We start from the raw sequence: 23,948 nt of genomic DNA on the forward strand, positions 1-23,948 counted from the left end.
CTCACGCTTACGATTTGAACACGGCAGTGATCAAGGTCGTAACACCGTTGTTCACGGGAACCATTGTGGCCGTCGTCATGGACGATCCTCCATGCGACTTGCTCATTGGGAACCGGGTTCAGTTTGTGGACGGCGTCACCAGGGAGGTTCCCGTTTATCGGTCTCCCGACGTCATTTCAGTGCTCACGCGGGCACAGGCGGAGCGAGAGGACAAACCTCTCAAACCCCTACCTGCTGCACGAGCTGCCCTGGGGAACGTGACCCCCGCGCTTCTCGCGAAGGCTCAGGATTCTGACCCGACCTTAGCTACTCCTCGGGAGCACGCGAAGTCGGGGAAGGTGAAGCTGAGCGGGAAGCATGGGAGGTCAAGGTTCCTCAGGGACAAGAAGTTGCTCTACCGTGAGTTCAGCAACAAGGAAGGTGCATTCAAACAGGTTGTCGTGCCTCGCGAGTTTCGCGAGGGTGTCATGGCAACGGCACACGACTCGATTCTGGGAGGTCATCTTGGCACCAAGAAGACCACGGATCGTGTCTGGCGCCACTTTTACTGGCCAGGCATCTGCACGGATGTCCGACGTTTCTGTGCGTCCTGCGATAAGTGCCAGAAGGTGGTTGCCAAAGGAAGGGTGAGGAAGGTCCCCTTAGAGAAGATGCCGCTCATCGACGAACCCTTTCGTCGGGTGGCAGTGGACATCATCGGGCCCATCTTGCCTGCGTCTGAGGACGGAAACAGATACATTTTGACCATGGTGGACTACGCTACTCGATACCCAGAGGCGATCCCTCTGAAATCGATTGAAGCCACGCGAGTAGCTGAGGCTCTGGTTACTATGTGGTCCCGGCTGGGAATTCCATCAGAGGTACTCACCGACAGAGGCACGCAGTTCACGGGAGGAGTGATGGCGGAGGCAGCACGACTGCTATCACTGGAGCAGCACTTCACCACTCCTTACCATGCTCAGTGCAACGGACTGGTGGAGAGGTTCAATGGCACCTTGAAGACCATGCTGAGGAAACTAGCTCAGGAGAAACCACGCACGTGGGACAGGTACATCCCAGCATTGCTTTTTGCATACCGCGAGGTTCCTCAGGAGAGCTTGGGCTTTTCCCCATTCGAGCTGTTGTACGGCAGACAGGTACGCGGTCCCATGGCTATCCTGCGTCAGGCTTGGACAGACGAAGAAGCTGACGAGGAGGTGCAGACGACAGCGACCTACATCGTAGAACTCAGGAACAGGATTGAAGAGACCTGCAAACTGGCTCAAGAGAACCTGGGGAGAGCAGCACAGCGTTATGCGCGAGGATTCGACCGCAAGGCACGGCCGCGCAGCTTCAAGATTGGAGAACGGGTGTTGCTACTTCTACCTGTCAAACACAACAAGCTACAACTGCAGTGGCAAGGACCTTTTGAGGTGACAGCGAGGGTGGGCCAGAACGACTACAGGATCATGATGCACGGGAAAGCACGCCTGTACCACGCCAACCTGCTGCGCGCCTACATAGAGAGGACAGCCTACGGGGAGAAGAACAAAGACCAGAAGAACAAAGACAAGAAGACAGAGAAGGTTGCAGTCATCAGGGGTGAAACGAGGGGTTGCTCGTTCTTGAGGACGACCTTTCTGTCTGGAAACAGACCATCAACCTCTGCAATATCTTCAGGTTGCAAGGTTGGCAAACGCCAGACTTATGCGCTGGGCGTTGATTCTCCAACCGTACCAATTCACGGTACGCGTCATTCCAGGCGCCAACAATGTTGGAGCTGACTTTCTCTCTCGGGCTGTAGAGGAGAACATGACTGTAAGCGAAACCGAGGTTTCGTCTTGAAGAGGGGAGGTATGTCACGATCGGGTGACAGAGACCAAGAAAGTGTCACTCAGTGGAGTGCCTGTTCTTGGTCGTGTATGATAGAAAGCGCCTGTGCGTGATATTGGGTTACAGCAGAGTTTGCTGACGGTGCTCAACGAGCACGGATGTTTTGTATCGCACGAGTTTTACAGTGGAGGTTTCTGCTGTCATAGCTAGGGCTGACGGTTTTTCGCTGACAGCGCACACGGGATTTTCACGGATTGAGTTTCTCGTGTCTTTTTCTGCTTGGGAGGCAGAATTGTGTATAGCTGGACTGGTTTTGTGACAAGGTCAGTCACGTGTATTTGGCTAGGTGGTCTGTCAGAGACTCAAGGACGGCACACTTGACACCCAGCGGCAGAAGGGGAAGGATCGTATATTCAGTTTCTAGAGTATGATGGTTTTTCACCGAGTATTATATTCGGCACTCTAGGGGAGCTTCCACCGGTTATTTCCTTTTCCCTGCCACGTATTTTGCTGAGGACAAGTCGTCAACTTTCCTTCGTCGGCGATGGCTTTCGCATAAGGATTCGACAAGGGGTTCTGGACGGTTTTGGTCACTGTTGACGAACAGAGGCTGGTCCAGGGAGGAAGCGGACTTTGCTTCCATTGAGAGTACAATCATAGGCTTTTGAGGTAATAAATCATTATTTAACGCTGTTGATGAGTCTGTGTTGTGGAATGAAATACTCTCTGTTGTTCTTTCCAGGTTAGCGCATAATTTACTCTCTGTGACGCTAAAATACTAATCTGTATATGGTTTTTGCAGATAGGGAGAGAAGGACGGAAAATGACTGTTTTGTTGTTGTAAAAAGTCCGTTTTGTGCAGGCCCACGTGCTCGATGAGATATTTAAAGATGACATGTTTTAAGGTGGTGGGTGAGGGGTAGCTGACATGTTTAGTGCACCGATGCTTTCTGTTTGCAGCCTTCGCTTCGTTTCGTTCGCCTCGCTTCGTTACATTCCTGTAACATCTGCACGGCTGACTCTGGCGGGAACTGTTGAAGCTGCGCTAACCAGCGGACCGGCTAACCAGCGAACCGGCTAACCAGCGGACCGGCTAACCAGCGAACCGACTAACCAGCATACCGGCTAAGCAGCAGCAGCAGAGATAAAGCTAAGTGCACCATGTCGTACGCACCCCGTTGACCACCGTTGTCTTTTCGTATCTATGATTTCATTGGAGTAGTGACAACGTGGGGTGTGTGACACCTGCACGAACTAGAGCTTTTCGAACAGAACATTCGCATTTAACTATATTTACACGGGTTCAGCGTGTTACTATAATTTTCTATATACTACTGGCATTTTGTCAGTGAACACTGGTTTTTTACGTGTTGAGAACGTAAAAGGAACATATTTTGAGTGAAGGCTCGAGGGAGGTGGAGAGTTTATACATAAACAGGCGTCTGAAACTTATACTTTTGTTGACTCTATTTAATTGTATGACTGCGAGAGTGGATCGTGGTGTGGTTAGTTAATTAGTAGTAATTAACCGGTTCATAATCACCTTTAGTGATATATTGAAACGTGACACAATTGCACAAAAAAAATGACAGCCGGGGGGGGGGGGGGGGTTCCGGAACCCCTGTAACACCCCCCCCCCCCTAATCCGTCCCTGCTTTGCATCGGTGAGTTCATTTCTTTTTTTTGCGTGTGTTCATCTCACCACAGTGACTTTGTTGTATAGATCATCAACACAGGCTGCACAGAAAGCACAATTTTTGAACTTGGGTTAAGTCAGGGATGGTCGTACCACAATTCTTTCTTTCTTTATTTGGTGTTTAACGTCGTTTTCAACCGTTCAAGGTTATATCGCGACGGGGAAAGGGGGGGGGGGGGGATGGGATAGAGCCACTTGTTAATTGTTTCTTGTTCACAAAAGCACTAATCAAAAAATTGCTTCAGGGGCTTGCAACGTAGTACAATATATGACCTTACTGGGAGAATGCAAGTTTCCAGTACAAAGGACTTAACATTTCTTACATACTGCTTGACTAAAATCTTTACAAATATTGACTATATTCAGAATCCATTAGTCGCCTCTTACGACATGCTGGGGAGCATCGCGTAAATTCTTCCCCCTAACCCTACCCCATGTACAAGGCTGTCACAATCTGATATCGTGAGACCTGGGTTTGTCACGGAAAGAACAATGCCTTTAAGATAGAAAGACAAAAGTAAACAAAAAACAAGTCGCGTAAGGCGAAAATTCAACATTTAGTCAAGTAGCTGTCGAACTCACAGAATGAAACTGAACGCAATGCAATTTTTCAGCAAGACCGTATACTCGTAGCATCGTCAGTCCACCGCTCATGGCAAAGGCAGTGAAATTGACAAGAAGAGCGGGGTAGTAGTTGCGCTAAGAAGGATAGCACGCTTTTCTGTACCTCTCTTTGTTTTAACTTTCTGAGCGTGTTTTTAATCCAAACATATCATATCTATATGTTTTTGGAATCAGGAACCGACAAGGAATAAGATGAAAGTGGTTTTAAATTGATTTGGACAATTTAATTTTGATAATAATTTTTATATATTTAATTTTCAGAGCTTGTTTTTAATCCGAATATAACATATTTATATGTTTTTGGAATCAGAAAATGATGGAAAATAAGATAAACGTAAATTTGGATCGTTTTATAAATTTTTATTTTTTTTACAATTTTCAGATTTTTAATGACCAAAGTCATTATTTAATTTTTAAGCCACCAAGCTGAAATGCAATACCGAACCCCGGGCTTCGTCGAAGATTACTTGACCAAAATTTCAACCAATTTGGTTGAAAAATGAGGGCGTGACAGTGCCGCCTCAACTTTCACGAAAAGCCGGATATGACGTCATCAAAGACATTTATCAAACAAGAAGAGCAAACGCTCGATCGAGTCACTTTCGCAGTTCTGAATATTATATGAGGCATCAGATGGACAGGAAGAAATTGCTATTCACAACACAATGAGTCACGTTCACATAAAATTTGAGCCCGGTCACTTTTATAGTTTCCGAGAAAAGCCCAACGTTAAGTTGTGTGTTGCCGAACAGAAAAGGCTAGTTATCTCCCTTGTTTTTCTGATAACGTTCGTAAAAGGCTACAGATGTAAATACTTTGATGTAAAGAATAATCCTACAAAGTTTCAATCACATCCGATGAACTTTGTCAAAGATATAAAATGTCTAATTTTTCCTTTGACGCTGACCTGTGACCTTGAAAAAGGTCAAAGGTCAACGAAACCATCGTTAAAGTGTAGAGGTCATTGGAGGTCACGACTAAACAAAATATGAGCCCGATCGCTTTGATAGTTTCCGAGAAAAGTCCAACGTTAAGGTGGTGTCTACGGACGGCCGGCCGGACGGCCGGCCGGACAGACTAACACTGACCGATTACATAGAGTCACTTTTTCTCAAGTGACTCAAAAAATGAAAAAAACGTTCGGGGATTTCATACCCAGGAACTCTCATGTCAAATTTCATAAAGATCGGTCCAGTAGTTTAGTCTGAATCGCTCTACACACACACACACACGCACGCACGCACACACACACGCACATACACCACGACCCTCGTTTCGATTCCCCCTCGATGTTAAAATATTTAGTCAAAACTTGACTAAATATAACAAGTCGCGTAAGGCGAAAATTCAACATTTAGTCAAGTAGCTGTCGAACTCACAGAATGAAACTGAACGCAATGCAATTTTTCAGCAAGACCGTATACTCGTAGCATCGTCAGTCCACCGCTCGTGGCAAAGGCAGTGAAATTGACAAGAAGAGCGGGGTAGTAGTTGCGCTGAGAAGGATAGCACGCTTTTCTGTACCTCTCTTCGTTTTAACTTTCTGAGCGTGTTTTTAATCCAAACATATCATATCTATATGTTTTTGGAATCAGGAACCGACAAGGAATAAGATGAAAGTTGTTTTTAATTTGATTTCGAAAATTTCATTTTGATCATATATTTTTTTTAAATTTTCAGAGCTTGTTTTTAATCCAAATATAACATATTTATATGTTTTTGGAATCAGAAAATGATGAAAAATAAGATGAACGTAAATTTGGATTGTTTTATAATTTTTTTATATTTTTTTACTATTTTCAGATTTTTAATGACCACAGTCATTAATTAATTTTTAAGCCACCAAGCTAAAATGCAAGACCTAAGTCAGGACTTCGTCGAAGATTGCTTGGCCAAAATTTCAATCAATTTGATTGAAAAATAAGGGGTGTGACAGTGCCGCCTCAACGTTTACAAAAAGCCGGATATGACGTCATCAAAGGTATTTATCGAAAAAAAGAAAAAAAAATGTCCGGGGATATCATTCCCAGGAACTGTCATGTAAAATTTCATAAAGATCGGTCCAGTAGTTTGGTCTGAATCGCTCTACACACACACACGCACAGACACACACACATACACACACACACATACACCACGACTCTCGTCTCGATTCCCCCTCTATGTTAAAACATTTAGTCAAAACTTGACTAAATGTAATGTAATGTAATGTAATGAGTCTTACAGTGCTCAGGTCTCGCGCAAAAGAATATTGTACCAGGCTCTCCACTAGAAATGACCTCTTGGTCCACATGCGTATCAAGTCCTGTAAAGCAATGAACAAGTTGTTACCAAAGAAGGCATACAGATGAAATAACGAGCACTGTTAACCTTGGTCACCAACAAACATATTCAACAAAGACACATATAATCCAAACAACCAACCCACTGAATAGCGAGAGAAATAGAGACAGAAGGGAGGGGGAAAAAAGAGCGAGAGAGCGAAAGAATGGGGGAAGGAGAGAGAATGAGAAAGGGAGGGAGGAGAGGAGGAAGAGAGAGAGAGAGAGATAGGGGGATGGAGAGAGAGAGAGAGAGAGAGAGAGAGAGAGAGGGGGGATGGAGAGAGAGAGAGAGAGAGAGAGCCAGAAAGAGAGAGCGAGAAAGAGAGAGATAGGGGAGATTGGGGAGAGAGAGAACGAACGAACGAACGAACGAACCAACTTTATTTTATAGAGAGAGAGAGAGAGAGAGAGAGGGGGATGGAGTGAGAGTGAGAGGAGTGAAAGATGATGATGATGATGATGATAGAACTTTATTTTTCAAGGATAGATGTTTAAGGCGACGCCTTTTCTTACAACCGGTCCTTACTTCTAATATAAATGATAAACAAGTAAAACAAGAAGGGCAAAGCCCATACGACTCACATGCTTGACCTTGACAGCAATGACATCGTACACTAAGAACTGCTTTACACATTTTTCCTACCAAAATACATGTGACCTTGACCCAAGGTCAAGGTCATCCAAGGTCATGCAACACAAAGCTGTTAATTCAAGACATAGGAAGTACAATGGTGCTTATTGGCTCTTTCTACCATGAGATATGGTCACTTTTAGTGGTTCACTACCTTATTTTGGTCACATTTCATAAGGGTCAAAGTGACCTTGACCATGATCATATGTGACCAAATGTGTCTCATGATGAAAGCATAACATGTGCCCCACATAATTTTTAAGTTTGAAACAGTTATCTTCCATAGTTCAGAGTCAAGGTCACTTCAAAATATGTATACAATCCAACTTTGAAGAGCTCCTGTGACCTTGACCTTGAAGCAAGGTAAACCAAACTGGTATCAAAAGATGGGGCTTACTTTGCCCTATATATCATATATAGGTGAGGTATTGAATCTCAAAAACTTCAGAGAAAATGGGAAAAATGTGAAAAATAGCTGTTTTTTAGGCAACATTTATGGCCCATGCGACCTTGACCTTGAAGCAAGGTCAAGATGCTATGTATGTTTTTTGGGGCCTTGTCATCATACACCATCTTGCCAAATTTGGTACTGATAGACTGAATAGTGTCCAAGAAATATCCAACGTTAAAGTTTTCCGGACGTCCGGACGGACGTCCGGACGTCCGGACGTCCGGACGGACGGACGGACGACTCGGGTGAGTACATAGACTCACTTTTGCTTCGCATGTGAGTCAACAACATGACAAATAAACAAATTAAACGAACGAATCAGCAAACAAGCAAATAAACACAAACAACAAAATGACAAAGTAAGCAACATACAAATCGAAAGAGAAACATGCCACATGTTAATTGAGGGAGGCAGCCAGGCAGCAAGAGAGATACAGACAGACGACGAGAAACAGACAGAGACAACGATACAGATAGAGGCACAGGCTGGCACTGGCACATAGACATATAGACAGATACAGAAAAACCGAGCCAGAGAGAAAAACAAGTCGCGTAAGGCGAAAATACAACATTTAGTCAAGCTCAGTCGAACTCACAGAATGAAACTGAACGCATTGCATTTTTTTCCGCAAGACCGTACACTCGTAGCATCGTCTGTCCACCGCTCGTGGCAAAGGCAGTTAAATTAACAATCCAGAAAAGCGCGGTAGCCGTTGCGCTGAGGAGGACAGCACGCTTTTCTATATCTCTATTCTTTTTAACTATCTGAACGTGTTTTTAATCCAAACATATCATATCTATATGTTTTTGGAATCAGGAACGGACAAGGAATAAGATGAAATCGTTTTTAAATCGATTTCGGAATTTAATTTTAATCATAATTGTTATATTTTTAATTTTCAGAGCTTGTTTTTAATCCGAATATAACATATGTATATGTTTTTGGAATCAGAAAATGATAAAGAATACGATAAACGTACTTTTGGATCGTTTTATAAAAAAAATAATTTTAATGACAATTTTCAGATTTTTAATGACCAAAGTCATCAATTAATTTTTAAGCCTCCAAGCTGAAATGCAATACCAAAGTCCGGCCTTCGTCGAAAATTGCTTGGCCAAAATATCAATCAATTTGATTGAAAAATGAGGGTGTGACAGTGCCGCCTCAACTTTTACAAAATGCCGGATATGACGTCATCATACCCAGGAACTCTCATGAAAAATTTCATAAAGATCGGTCCAGTAGTTTACTCTGAATCGCTCTTCACACACACACACACACACACACACACACACACACACACACACACACACACACACACACACACACACACATACATACACACACACATACACACACACACACACACACACACACCACGACCATCGTCTCGATTCCCCTCTCTATGTTAAAACATTTAGTCAAAACTTGACTTAATGTAACAAGTCGCGTAAGGCGAAATTACTACATTTAGTCAAGCTGCGGAACTCACAGAATGAAACTGAACGTAGTCCGCCGCTAGTGCAAAAGGCAGTGAAAGTGACGAGCCTGTTTGGCGCGGTAGCGGTTGCGCTGTGCTTCATAGCACGCTTTACTGTACCTCTCTTCGCTTTAACTTTCTGAGCGTGTTTTTAATCCAAACATATCATATCTATATGTTTTTGGAATCAGGAACCGACAAGGAATAAGATGAAATAGTTTTTAAAACGATATCGGAAATTTAATTTTGATCATAATTTTTATATTTTTAATTTTCAGAGCTTGTTTTTAATCCAAATATAACATATTTATATGTTTTTGGAATCAGAAAATGATGAAAAATAAGATGAACGTAAATTTGGATCGTTTTATAAATAATTGTTTTTTTTTACAATTTTCAGATTTTTAATGACCAAAGTAATTAATTAGGTTTTTAGCCACCAAACTGAAATGCAATACCGAAGTCCGGCCTTCGTCGAAGATTGCTTGGCCAAAATTTCAATCAATTTGATTGAAAAATAAGGGGTGTGACAGTGCCGCCTCAACTTTTACAAAAAGCCGGATATGACGTCATCAAAGACATTTATCGAAAAAAAGAAAAACAAGTCGCGTAAGGCGAAAATACAACATTTAGTCAAGTAGCTGTCGAACTCACAGAATGAAACTGAACGCAATGCAACGCAGCAAGACCGTATACTCGTAGCATCGTCAGTCCACCGCTCATGGCAAAGGCAGTGAAATTGACAAGAAGAGCGGGGTAGTAGTTGCGCTGAGAAGGATAGCACGCTTTTCTGTACCTCTCTTTGTTTTAACTTTCTGAGCGTGTTTTCAATCCAAACATATCATATCTATATGTTTTTGCAATCAGGAACCGACAAGGAATAAGATGAAAGTGTTTTTAAATTGATTTCGGAATTTAATTTTAATCATAATTGTTATATTTTTAATTTTCAGAGCTTGTTTTTAATCCGAATATAACATATGTATATGTTTTTGGAATCAGAAAATGATAAAGAATACGATAAACGTACTTTTGGATCGTTTTATAAAAAAAATAATTTTAATTACAATTTTCAGATTTTTAATGACCAAAGTCATTAATTAATTTTTAAGCCACCAAGCTGAAATGCAATACCGAAGTCCGGGCTTCGTCGGAGATTACTTGACCAAAATTTCAACCAATTTGGTTGAAAAATGAGAGCGTGACAGTGCCGCCTCAACTTTCACGAAAAGCCGGATATGACGTCATCAAAGATATTCATCAAAAAAATGAAAAAAAAGGCTGAGGATATCATACCCAGGAACTCTCATGTCAAATTTCATAAAGATCGGTCCAGTAGTTTAGTCTGAATCGCTCTACACACACACACAGACAGACAGACACACACACATACACCACGACCCTCGTCTCGATTCCCCCCTCTATGTTAAAACATTTAGTCAAAACTTGACTAAATGTAAAAAGTCCGGGGATATCATTCATAAAGATCGGTCCAGTAGTTTAGTCTGAATCGCTCTACACATACACACAGACACACGCACACACACACACACACACATACACCATGACCCTCGTCTCGATTCCCCCTCTATGTTTAAACATTTAGTCAAAACTTGACTCACACTCACACTCACACACACACACACACACACACACACACATACACAAACAAACAAGACAAACAGACAGACAGACCTGTAAAGATCCATTGGGGCAGTATTCCCAAACACCATACAGCTGAGATATGTCGTAACACACACCGTAGAATTGTACCAGAGTCTGATGTTTAATGGTCTTCAGCTGCCGAACAAAATAAATAGCGACATTATTGGGTGTCTTCGTTAAAGGCACAGTTCCGTGTAAATAATGTGACTGATTGTGTAAGATGTAATTACATACAATCATCATTATTTAATATTATCATTTACATGGAATAGGAACATTTGCTAACTTGAACATATACTAGAAATCAATTGCCCCCAGGACTGAACCTAGTGTACATCAGAGAGTGGTTTCCAAAAGAATGAGGCAAGGGTACAGGGGCTCAGGGTTTGCCCCCCAACTGCTGTTTAAATTTGAAAGGGGTGATTTGGGTGTCTCCTTCAGAAACAGGTATATTTTGGGCTGCTGTGAATCCAGGACCAAGCAGCCAACTACTTAACATTAGCTGCTAAACAAAATGTACATGAGATACACTCAAAGTCAATGTCATCAGTTACACAATTAGCTTTCAAACAAACAGTAACGTTTTAGCTTAAGGCTCACATCTGAAATGATTCTGACATAGGTGGTGGGGGGAGACATAGAGAATGAACACCTTTGATATAAAAGACACAGTCCTTGCGTGAAATCTCTTCGACTCGTCATTTTAGATCTGTACAGCCTTTTACATTTGGGACATATCAAAAACCAACTGTCTGGATGCTCTGTGTGCAAAGTGTCATGTGTATTGTAATATATGCTCTATTAATTAACTGGTGTTTGTCAAATTGATTCATCACAATATTCTCACGTTTCCCAGCAAGCAGTCACGATGTTGATTGTTGGTAAGTGTCTAAGTGGTTGGATCTATGTAAAACCCTGGCCAGATCTAAAATGGTGATTTGAACTGTTTACACGGAAAGGAGTCTTCTTCTTCTTCTTCTTCTTCTTCTTCTTCTTCTTCTTCTTCTTCTTCTTCTTCTTCTTCTTCTTCTTCTTCTTCTTCTTCTTCTTCTTTTGCTTAGTAATATTTATTGATTGGCTAGTTATTATGACTACTATCGGTAAAACACTATCAAAACAAGCAGCAGCATCATCCGCTCGCAACCTGCAACACCCTTCTTAACAAGTGCCCTATTGAATGTGATCGAAAAGAGGGTTGTAATCTAAACAAGTCGCGTAAGGCGAAAATACAACATTTAGTCAAGTAGCTGTCGAACTCACAGAATGAAAGTGAACGCAATGCCATTTTTCAGCAAGACCGTATACTCGTAGCATCGTCAGTCCACCGCTCATGGCAAAGGCAGTGAAATTGACAAGAAGAGCGGGGTAGTAGTTGCGCTAAGAAGGATAGCACGCTTTTCTGTACCTCTCTTTGTTTTAACTTTCTGAGCGTGTTTTTAATCCAAACATATAATATATATATGTTTTTGGAATCAGGAACCGACAAGGAATGAGATGAAAGTGTTTTTAAATTGATTTCGACAATTTAATTTTGATAATGAATTTTATATATTTAATTTTCAGAGCTTGTTTTTAATCCAAATATAACATATGTATATGTTTTTGGAATCAGAAAATGATGGAGAATAAGATGAACGTAAATGTGGATCGTTTTATAAATTTTTATTTTATTTTACAATTTTCAGATTTTTAATGACCAAAGTCATTAATTAATTTTTAAGCCACCAAGCTGAAATGCAATACCGAAGTCCGGGCTTTGTCGAACATTACTTGACCAAAATTTCAACCAATTTGGTTGAAAAATGAGAGCGTGACAGTGCCACCTCAACTTTCACGAAAAGCCGGATATGACGTCATAAAAGACATTTATCAAAAAAATGAAAAACACGTCTGGGGATTTCATACCCAGAACTCTCATGTCAAATTTCATAAAGATCGGTCCAGTAGTTTAGTCTGAATCGCTCTACACACACACACAGACACAGACACACACACACACACACAGACACAGACACACACACACACACGCACGCACGCACATACACCACGACCCTCGTCTCGATTCCCCCTCTACGTTAAAACATTTAGTCAAAACTTGACTAAATGTAAAAAGGAACCGAAGAACATGATCAGTAAACCGGAAGGAAACACGCGGAATGTCACGCCATGACGCGGTATAGGCCCTTCCTAAGAGCCAGACATGCTGCGGTATGAAGCCTCTTAGGAAGGCAAAAATGTGTGTGCTACAGTTGTCTTCTTCTTCTTCTTCTTCTTCTTCTTCTTCTTCTTCTTCTTCTTCTTCTTCTTCGTTCATGGACTGAAACTCACTCATATTTTTGCACGGGCGGATTTGTACGTGTGGTGCCGTTTTTACCCCGCCATTCAGGCAGCATACGCCGATATCGGGGGAAACTGCAAATTCAAAACAGTTCTACCTTTAAAATCCTTTCCCGAAACTGCCGGTTGGATTTCAGATCCTCATGAGTGATACGCATTCAAAACAGTTCTACCTTTAAAATCCGTTCCCGAAACTGGTGGTTGGGTCTCAGATCCACTTGAGTGATGCGGTGAAACTGAACCTTATCCGAGTTGTCGAGCTTAAAGACCTTGACGTCAGTGAGTCCTATGTTGTAGCTCGCGGTGCAGAAGGAGGTTTCCCCAGGCAGGCCATTCAGACTGTCACTGTCATCTTGAATGCGCTTCTTTTCCTGGACACAAGGTTAAAGTGTTTGTTAAACCTAATAAATTTGCTTTCAAATCAAATCAGCATAAAATGCAAATAAATGCATCTTACATCAAGACACACAACTCAGTCTATATTAAATCGGTTTTCCGGGCTATTACTCTTCTGTAAATCTAATTAGCTTCCAAAACGGACAACCTATTTAAACACTTTGCAACCAGTCTGGGTCCATTTTGGAATTAGTCAGCTTGTTTGGTGCAGTTATCCTGAACAAGAACAGCGACTTTGTTTGCTTGTTTGTTTGCTTAACGCCCAGCCGACCACGAAGAAAATGATAGATTCCTACTAATTGGTCTGAACTTTACCGCATTGTGACCTTGACATTTGAACAAGATCGACCAGATTTGGGTCATGTTTAGAGGTCATCAAACCCTGAAAGCCTGTGCAAGATCTAGCTTCAAAAACGTCCCCAAAAATATAACAAATAGTCTTCTTTTAGAGGAAGTTGATAATTTCATGTTGTCAGTGATTCAAATAATGTTCTCGTCAAATCGAAAAAGATAAATCTGAAGCATTTATTTGAATCAGTCTGACTTGCACACTAAGTTGTATCATGTTATTTTGAAAAAATCCGCTTGCGGTTTACTAACAAGAGGCCGAAAACTCAGCCAAGCTAAGTTCTTGTTACTTATTGTTTGTCTGTGCACAGGAGCTACCTTCAAATACACCGTTTTTCTCTTCAAGTCATTTGACCACAGCATTCATGAAACAGAACTGTTTGTGTTAAAATTCGATGTGCTTTTGCGTCAATGTATGTAGAGTAATCGTATATGATAGAAAACAAAATGTGCTTTTAGATTGACTTAGTAAAAATTATTAAATGCAAAATAAGCAAAGCGTTGAATCGAAACATGTTAGTTCTCGGATGACAAGATACTTTCAACACTATTCATCAGAATGATTTGAACTCACACACACACACACACACACACACACACGCATACACACACACACACACACACACACGCTCACACACACTCACTCATGTAAACACATTCACATACTCTCTCTCTCTCTCTCTCTCTCTCTCTCTGTCTCTCTCTCTCTCTCTCTCTCTCTCTCTCTCTCTCTCTCTCTCTCTCTCTCTCTCTTTGAGAAAACACACTCTGCATTTATTTGATAAAGAAACAACATTACTCATTGTGTCATGTTTAAGCAAACGACAACAAATGGACTGTGCAGATGGAGATGCATGTACTTAATTCTCTAGCTTTCAGAATTTACAATGATGTTCCCGAAGTTTCTCTTGTTATTCCAATTCTGTTTTTGTATATATACTTCTTTGACTTACCAATACGAATCACAAATCTGTGTGATTTTTTCGCAGACGATACGATCATATTTACATTCCTGCCATAGATGTAGAGGTTACACGCCGAGTCTCAGTGATTATCAAAAATAATGGTCGAAGTTAGCGGATCATGAAAAATGCGAGCTTTAGCGAGCTTTTTCATGACCGCGAACTGAGACCATTATTTTTTATAATCACTGAGACGAGGTGTGTAACCTCTTTATTCCTCCTTTCTTCAGTTATTCAAAGAAAAGAGGAGTTTTTTTGCGAAAGTTTGATCGAATCCTATTCTCTCAACCAGTCAACCTGCGCAGGCGATCGATTAATGCGCGGTTGTATAGTTCCGTGCAAATTATTCCATTCTGTTAACACTTCTTGTCAGTTTTCCTATTTTGGGCTAAAATCAAGTACACATATATGCTGTTATTCTGCCGTGGCGGCAAAGGCAGATATTGTGTGTTCTGTATATGTTTTAGTATCGCTTAGGATAATGTTTTTTCGTCAAATGGGACTAGCAGACGAACTTTTGCACCCGTGTATGAAACCCCTTTATGTTGTTTAAATTGATGAGATGTGTGCATCTGGTTGCGTGTGATCTGTTTATTAAATGAAATATTGTTGAAAACTGACCGTCGGATTGCAGTCTGTTGTCGAAGGAACTGAGTGAAAAAAAGGGGAACTACTCGTAAGAGGCGACTAACGGTTCTGTTTCTTCTCTTCTTTTGTCTTATTTCTGCCTTACCAGTCCTTTCACCTATATTTCCTTCCAAGAAAACTCTCCCTACTATTCCCTGCAGTTTTCCAATTCTTTTCTTGTTGTCTTATTTCTACCTGACTGGATCCATCACCTTTATTTCACTTACCAAAAGTCTTCTTTTCCACATCCTTATTTCTCTGCACCCCGCATGTCGTATGAGGCGACTAACGGATTCTGTTTCTCCTTTAACCCTTGTTAAGTGGTTCTTGTATAGAATATAGTCAATGTTTGTAAAGATTTTAGTCAAGCAGTATGTAAGAAATGTTTAGTCCTTTGTACTGGAAACTTGCATTCTCCCAGTAAGGTCATATATTGTACTACGTTGCAAGCCCCTGGAGCAATTTTTTGATTAGTGCTTTTGTGAACAAGAAACACTTAACAAGTGGCTCTATCCCATCTCCCCCTTTCCCCTATCCCATCTCCCCCCTTTCCCTCGTCGCGATATAACCTTCGTGGTTGAAAACGACGTTAAACACCAAATAAAGAAAGAAAGAAAGAAAGAACAACGACTCTAATGGACCAAACAAAACCACATTTCATTCACTATCAATAAAACATAATACATTTTGATAACGGCGATTCAAAAGTGCCAACATCTTGATATCAAAATTAAAGACTTGCAAAAGTAAACACACACAACAATATAAATGAGGTTCTACATCCCAACGTATAAGATGTTATCTTTCACTATTATTGTGTTGCTCATGTTTCGAAACTTAACTATGCAAGACAGTTTTTAAAAAGATAGATTTACTGTCAAGAATTAAATGTTTCTACATTTTTGAAAAATCATTTTTGTATGCACACATTCAAACAAGAATTGACTGTTCATCGAAACTGACTATGAGACACTCCAAGTGCTAATACAATGAAGCCATTTCTAAGTTTTACAAAAGAGTACTCAAAGTAATTCTGTTAATGCATACAACACTTCTAGCAAAAGATTTCCAACATTTAGACATATTGCCGCTGTACGAAATAAAGCTTCAAAATAAAGCAGGTAATTCATGAACAGAAGAACTGCTGTTATTCTTCTTTCTAAATTCGTAATTATTAATCCACGACACCCAAATAAATGTCTTACCCCTCTCCCCGAGCAAATCTGTTATAACAATTAAGCATACACATTTCTGACAGCAGTGTCTTGAACTTACTCCCTAAAGTTATCAGAGAAACCATAAATGCGAGAGGCTTTATAAACACACTTGCGAACTTTCTACAAATTGATTTTGCTGAATGACCGGCACGATTGGCCTAGTGGTAAGGCGTCCGCCCCGTGATCGGGAGGTCGTGGGTTCGAACCCCGGCCGGGTCATACCTAAGACTTTAAAATTGACAATCTAGTGGCTGCTTCGCCTGGCGTCTGGCATTATGGGGTTAGTGCTAGGACTGGTTGGTCCGGTGTCAGAATAATGTGACTGGGTGAGACATGAAGCCTGTGCTGCGACTTCTGTCTTGTGTGTGGCGCACGTTACATGTCAAAGCAGGACAATATGGCTGTCACAAAGATGTGAGGGGGATATTTGTGATGTGAAGCACGTCGTGATTTTAACCTCCCTAAATATTGAAGTGCGATGCGTAGGGGACAAGAGAAGCGTTATCACGGGTTTCGTGGGTTGCACGAGAAAATAGCTTTCGCTTGACATGAGTTGTGTTTACAAGTTTGAGAAATATAGCTGGCTATGAACTGGGAACATTTCAGCGTTTAAGATTCTCAACCGAGAAGGTTGTCAGCGCGTGTCGGTCTTGTTCGGGGAACAAGCACTCTTTCAAGAGACGGGTCTCTTAAGGTAAATGATTCACTATGTTGTATATTATTGAAGCTTGAATACATAGTTGGAATGTAAATGTTAGTGTATACAAAGTGCACTAAATTCTAGTTTGAAGTTTTAAGAGAATTCTTGTTGTGATTGTATCAGGGTTTTTGTTGGGAAATTTCTTGAACATAATGTTACGCATTTATGTTATGTTTAAGACAGTGATGCTATGTATGGCAGTGTTATTCATAGATTAAGTATAGTTTGGATATTGAATGTGGACGGAATGCGAATGTAGAATGAACGGGAATGTATAAGATGATACATGAATGTTTTGGAAGAAGATATGGTTTAAGAGAATGTTGTATTAAGACTTGGGTTAATTCTTTAGGAGTTTCCATGAGGAGTTTTCCATGGCGTGTACGAGGGACGGACCTTACACGGGAGAATGCGGAGCGATGGTGGAGGAAGAGACCACATCGGCGCAGAGATGGCTAGACGGAGGAGTCTTCATCGTTACCGGTCGTAGAGACGACGGTTACTTTCGCTAATGGCGGAAGTGTTTCTCGGGGAGAAACGTGAAAGGTGTGTGTTGGCACCTATAAGGAGAGTTTCTGGGAATTCATCATCTACGGGATTCAGCGACACAAGGATGTGTAAATGACGACATGCAGTGAGCCGTGTTACGAACTCGTGAGTGTCTGTCAGCACCTTATCTTGTGCGTTAATCTATCTTTGAGAAAGTATCTTTATTCTATGTATTTACATGCATTGAGAGAATGCTATAATTATGTTTGTGTGAACTGTGTGTTCGAGAAGTTGATTGGTATTGATGTTGTTTTCTTTAGGTGAAGAATTGTGTTATAATTTGTGTGAGGAAATAATAAGTCTGCATCCTCTCAACAAGAAGGGCAAAGCCCATACGACTCACATGCTTGACCTTGACAGCAATGACATCATACACTAAGAACTGCTTTACACATTTTTCCTACCAAAATACATGTGACCTTGACCCAAGGTCAAGGTCATCCAAGGTCATGCAACACAAAGCTGTTAATTCAAGACATAGGAAGTACAATGGTGCTTATTGGCTCTTTCTACCATGAGATATGGTCACTTTTAGTGGTTCACTACCTTATTTTGGTCACATTTCATAAGGGTCAAAGTGACCTTGACCATGATCATATGTGACCAAATGTGTCTCATGATGAAAGCATAACATGTGCCCCACATAATTTTTAAGTTTGAAACAGTTATCTTCCATAGTTCAGAGTCAAGGTCACTTCAAAATATGTATACAATCCAACTTTGAAGAGCTCCTGTGACCTTGACCTTGAAGCAAGGTAAACCAAACTGGTATCAAAAGATGGGGCTTACTTTGCCCTATATATCATATATAGGTGAGGTATTCAATCTCAAAAACTTCAGAGAAAATGGGAAAAATGTGAAAAATAGCTGTTTTTTAGGCAACATTTATGGCCCCTGCGACCTTGACCTTGAAGCAAGGTCAAGATGCTATGTATGTTATTTGGGGCCTTGTCATCATACACCATCTTGCCAAATTTGGTACTGATAGACTGAATAGTGTCCAAGAAATATCCAACGTTAAAGTTTTCCGGACGTCCGGACGGACGTCCGGACGTCCGGACGTCCGGACGGACGGACGGACGGACGACTCGGGTGAGTACATAGACTCACTTTTGCTTCGCATGTGAGTCAAAAATCTGTGTTTGGAGTGTTTTGGTGTGAAGATGAAGTCAGTGTAATAAGATTGGGCAGAACACGTTTACAGAAAAGTAAATCCTTTATTCACACTACAATCCACTTCATGACAATGGCCCTTCGTGGTCGGCTGGGCGTTAAGCAAACAAACAAACAAAAATTGTGCTAAATTAAATTAGATGCTATTTACAAAATGTTTGTAATATTTTTGTTAAATCTTATCTCTTGTTTAACTCTCACCCTCTCTCTTTCTCGCTCACTTTTTCTCTGTCTGTCTGTCTGTCTGTCTGTCTGTCTGTCTGCCTCTGTCTCTGTCTCTGTCTCTCTCTCTCTCTCTCTCTCTCTCTCTCTCTCTCTCTCTCTCTCTCTCTCTCTCTCTCTCTCTCTCTATTTGTCTGTCTGAACCTACAATCTCGCATGTGAGGAATTGCATGCATCATTTTTGTTCTGCTCGTTCATGCAAAACTAAACGTTTTAAACAATTTTGTCTCGTCACTATTGTTGAGTTTGGGAATGCAAAACCTCGTATACACAAGAAAACAGCCCATGACTTAGGGTCAATTCCTCGTATACACAAGAAAACAGCCCATGACTTAGGGTCAATTCCTCGTATCTGCACATTTTTGTACCTACGTCACGCGCATTGCATTTGATTAACACAAAAAGATACACGTACGAAGCCTCCCCAGTACATTAGAAGTCCACGGAAGGCCGACTGTTACAGGTAACATTAACACAGATTTTTGGCTCACGTAAGTGTAGCCTATGCGATGCTAACTTTTGTCTGTCTGTGCGTATGTATGTGTGTGTGTATGTGATAGAAACTTTAACATTTGACTGAACACCGAAATACTAATTTTACCTGGTTATTATCCAAGCAACAGCTTCAAAGTATTGAAGCAATGATCAACATTTCGTCGGCACGTATGTAGTTAAAGTGTGTATCCAAAGAAAACGGGTGGTGGGGGGTAAAAACAGCTGACTGGGTTGTGTCGTGTGTGGTATGTAGACCAGGTCAGGAGTCAAGGTTAGGTCAGATCGCGTGAAGGATTGTGGTATATGGTCGATCGATGTGTGCGCGTTTGATCGAGCCACCAAACGCGCAGCGCGATCGCGCAGATCGATCAAACGCGCCTAACATAGATAGAGTTATCACCGAGCTGCAGTTCGCCGATTCAGTCGGAGAAGACGATTTTACATTGTTCGGTTTCGTAGCTCCAGAAATATAGATAAAGAAGATACCAAAGGAGATTTCCTACAGGTTGATCTGCACAGCGTGTTTCCAGTGTCTGCGCGAGGAAGCGCAGCGCTGTCGTCCCCCCCCCCCCCCCCCCCCCCCCCGCGGGTTAGGGGGAAGAATTTACCCGATGCTCCCCAGCATGTCGTAAGAGGCGACTAACGGATTCTGTTTCTCCTTTTACCCTTGTTAAGTGTTTCTTGTATAGAATATAGTCAATGTTTGTACAGATTTTAGTCAAGCAGTATGTAAGAAATGTTAAGTCCTTTGTACTGGAAACTTGCATTCTCCCAGTAAGGTCATATATTGTACTACGTTGCAAGCCCCTGGAGCAATTTTTTGATTAGTGCTTTTGTGAACAAGTGGCTCTATCCCATCTCCCCCCCTTTCCCCGTCGCGATATAACCTTCGTGGTTGAAAACGACGTTAAACACCAAATAAAGAAAAGCGCTGTCGAAAGCGCAGCCGTGTCGATCTGGCCATCTCAGGCAGTCGTGTAAGTAAGTAGGCTACAGACAGACAGATCTAGATCAAGTGTCTCTCACTCTTGCACCGTGTCACCTATGCCGACTGTGTGTGTGTATGTGTGACGGAGTGATTGAGTTTGTGTTACTGTTTGTTGATTTCTTACGTGAGCCTTGAAGGCTTCGCCTCTTGTTTTTAAACGTTTTTTTCGTTTGTCTCAAAACTGCAAAAGTGCACGTATGAGGTCTTGTACTGACAGCGACGGTATACAATTATTACTCACGCGTAAAGACCTGATCATACCCAGTCGGTAGGGTTGGATGTCCCACTCATGTCTCCCACTGTTTCTTCTCCGCCATCTGTGTAATCGGAGACAGTAACGATTAGCACAGGAGTAATGCTCGACTTCCAAATAAATCACAAACACACAGACACACACACACACACACACACACACACACACACACACACACACACACACACACACACACACAGCCACAGACGCGCATGGAACTACACACACACACACACACACACACACACGCGCATGGAACTACACACACACACACACACTCACGCACACACACACACGCACACATACACACACAAACACAGTATAACATACTGTGTGCATCCGTGTGTTCGTGCGCATATACACTAGAACGTACGCATGTACGTACATACGCGCGTGCGTACGTTCTAGTGTATATATATATATATATATATCCCATGACCTCCCTTCTTTGTCTCTGTTACTTCAGTATGGGTATATATGTTGTATTTTTATAGCTCAATAAATACATCATGGACTCAAAAAAATATATGATAGTGCAGATTCCGATTTGGGCGAAGAACTACTTTGCTCCCGACCTTTGACCTCGCGCCGAACAATGTGACACATTTGTATGAAGTTCCAAAATCGTATTGCACGGCTCAGAAAACCATATCAGTTGCACGCAAAAATGAATCTCAGAACTGATCTGATGTATGAGATGCAATAAGCAAACGTTTCTTTCATTATGAAAGCAATGCAGGTGGGAAAAAACGAACATTCAACTTACAAGATAACCAGATGCTAGCGAACCAAAACAAAAACACGAGTACCCTCCCCTTGCTTCGTTAGCAGACGACTTTTGAGAATCTGTCAGACCGTCCTTACCTGGCACGGTTGAGCTTCGCTATCATCAGCTGTTTCACGTGTTTTGCGAGCAAGTCTACTCTTTTGCCTGGCTCTGCAGTAAGTCCACATTGGCGATGAAGGTATCTAAGAACTTAACATGTGTGTATTTTTCCGTAATCCAGTCATATTCTTTCAAAATGCAATCAAGCGGCGGTGACAGACTTGGGTCCTGTTTTCCTCGCACCCATACCAGTTTAGGTTCATGCAAACACACTCGCAAAACATGTAGATACATTTCAAATAGGGAGCAAATGGTTAAATCTACATATGTATTCCCTAAAATTTGCTTCTCTGTCAATAAGACTAATTGTATAATAATGCGTTCGAAAAAAACAACGTGGAATCGATTCTGAATCGAGTCGAGTAAGCCAAATGGGGGCCAAACCGGTTTCCCCGTTCCGCCGACCTGAAACGCAAAAGAATTGTGCGCTTCAACTAAATGGATTTCTATACGACTTCATTACTTTCTTGCAACTTATGAACCTTTACTTAAAGCTTTTAAACGGTCTGAAAGTAGTGTTACCGCGTACTTATAGATGCACTCATTCGTTTTATTTTTTCAGCGACGGTCACTTAGTTTAAGGTTGCAAAAAGGCCAAGTCTCGCTGAAAACACTGTTTCACACTCCACACGGATCGCAACAGTGCCGCTAGTAGTCTACACTTTGTGTTTGATGGTAGAATGGGATATACAGATTACAACACTCGTGGTTTTTTATATGGCTTGTATTTCAGTCAAGACCCAGCGGGAATATCAATCGAGAGCCACTCGCCAAAGGCTCGTGTCTCCCGATGATATTCATCCGCTGGGTCTTGACTGAAATACAAGCCATATAAAAAACCACTCGTGTTGTAACCTATACATATATATATGTGTGTGTGTGTGTGTGTGTCCGTACAGGCGTGCGTGCGTGCGTGTAGGCCTATGTGTGTGTGTTTGTCTGTGTGTTTGTGTGTGAAACATACCTCTTGTAAAGCAAGTAAATGAGGAGGAGCTTGAGCAAAACAAGGACAGCTACTCCAACCATACCAAGTATCCAGCCTACTCCTAGAACAAAATTGAAAAAAATAGTGTCCGAGTCTACAGACCATGCATAATACACAAGCGCGCGTATGCACAGACGGTACAGGGCGATCAAAAAAAAAATGCAACCCACACAAATATGGCAATCCGAATGGTGCAAAAGTCCCTTTTAGCTCTTGATGTCTAAATAACACATTATTTAGCTAAATAACGCGTTATTTAGCTAAACAATGCTTTATTTAGCTATATCATGCATTATTTAGCTAAATAATGCATTGTTTAAATTAAACAATGCATTATTTACAGATACAGAAAAAAGAGAGCCCAGAGCACTAAATAATGCATTGTTTAGCATAAATAAGAGATTGTGTTTGTAAATAACTCATTATTTATAAATAATTACGCGTTTTCTCTAAACAATATATTATATGTAAATAAAGTGTTATTTAAATAAATAAAATATTATTTAGATAAATAAAATATTATTTATCTAAATAAAATATTATTTAGATAAATAAAATATTATATGTAAATAAAATATTATTTATCTAAATAAAATATTATTTATCTAAATAAAATATTATTTAGATAAATAATTTATTATTTAGATAAATAATTTATTATTTAGATAAATAATTTATTATTTAGATAAATAATTTATTATTTACTGTTTTTGCCTTGAAATAGTATTATTACACTAAATAATGCTTTATATAGCTATATAATAGGTTTCCGCTATATAATTCATGATTTGGTAAATAATACATTATATACCGTAAATAAAATATTATATACCGTAAACAATTCATTGTTTAGCGCATCGCGAAGCCGTTTTTTCTCTTGTTGTTTTTTTCCACGTGTTTCCGTGGATCCACGAGAGCTCTGTTGATTCTCAAACTGACCAATCAGACAACTAGCATCTGTACACTAATTAAAGTCCCATTGTTGAGTGTGACGAAAACTCGTGGTGACGATTTTAAAACATGTTGGGTCACGCATGGTCCAATCTTACATGGTCCAATCTTACATGGTCCAACCTTACATGGTCCAACCTTACATGGTCCAACCTTACATGGTCCAATCTTACAT

At 41.0% G+C, this 23,948-nt stretch overlaps 1 protein-coding gene and 1 long non-coding RNA gene across 2 annotated transcripts in view; both read right to left on the minus strand.

The window, feature by feature from the left end:
* The window catches only part of LOC138970248 (receptor-type guanylate cyclase gcy-13-like), a 32,940-nt gene extending 22,126 nt beyond the window's left edge, over nt 1-10,814 (minus strand). Inside the window, exons 1-2 of the mRNA XM_070342745.1 lie at nt 10,715-10,814; nt 6,357-6,437 (exon numbers count right to left, since the gene is read on the minus strand). Of these exons, the coding sequence (XP_070198846.1) occupies nt 6,357-6,425 (69 nt within the window). The 5' untranslated portion in view covers nt 6,426-6,437; nt 10,715-10,814. The remainder of the gene's footprint in view (nt 1-6,356; nt 6,438-10,714) is intronic.
* A 2,275-nt stretch (nt 10,815-13,089) lies between these two features.
* LOC138970394 (uncharacterized) lies at nt 13,090-22,880 on the minus strand. Its single transcript, XR_011456921.1, has 3 exons — nt 22,802-22,880; nt 20,940-21,015; nt 13,090-13,392 (listed from the first exon to the last, which is right to left on the minus strand). It is a non-coding gene; the product is annotated as an uncharacterized lncRNA (long non-coding RNA).
* Between the last annotated feature and the right edge of the window lie 1,068 nt (nt 22,881-23,948).

The sequence above is a fragment of the Littorina saxatilis genome, linkage group LG7 (genome assembly GCF_037325665.1).
Source record: "Littorina saxatilis isolate snail1 linkage group LG7, US_GU_Lsax_2.0, whole genome shotgun sequence".
NCBI classification, from domain to species: Eukaryota; Metazoa; Mollusca; class Gastropoda; order Littorinimorpha; family Littorinidae; genus Littorina; species Littorina saxatilis.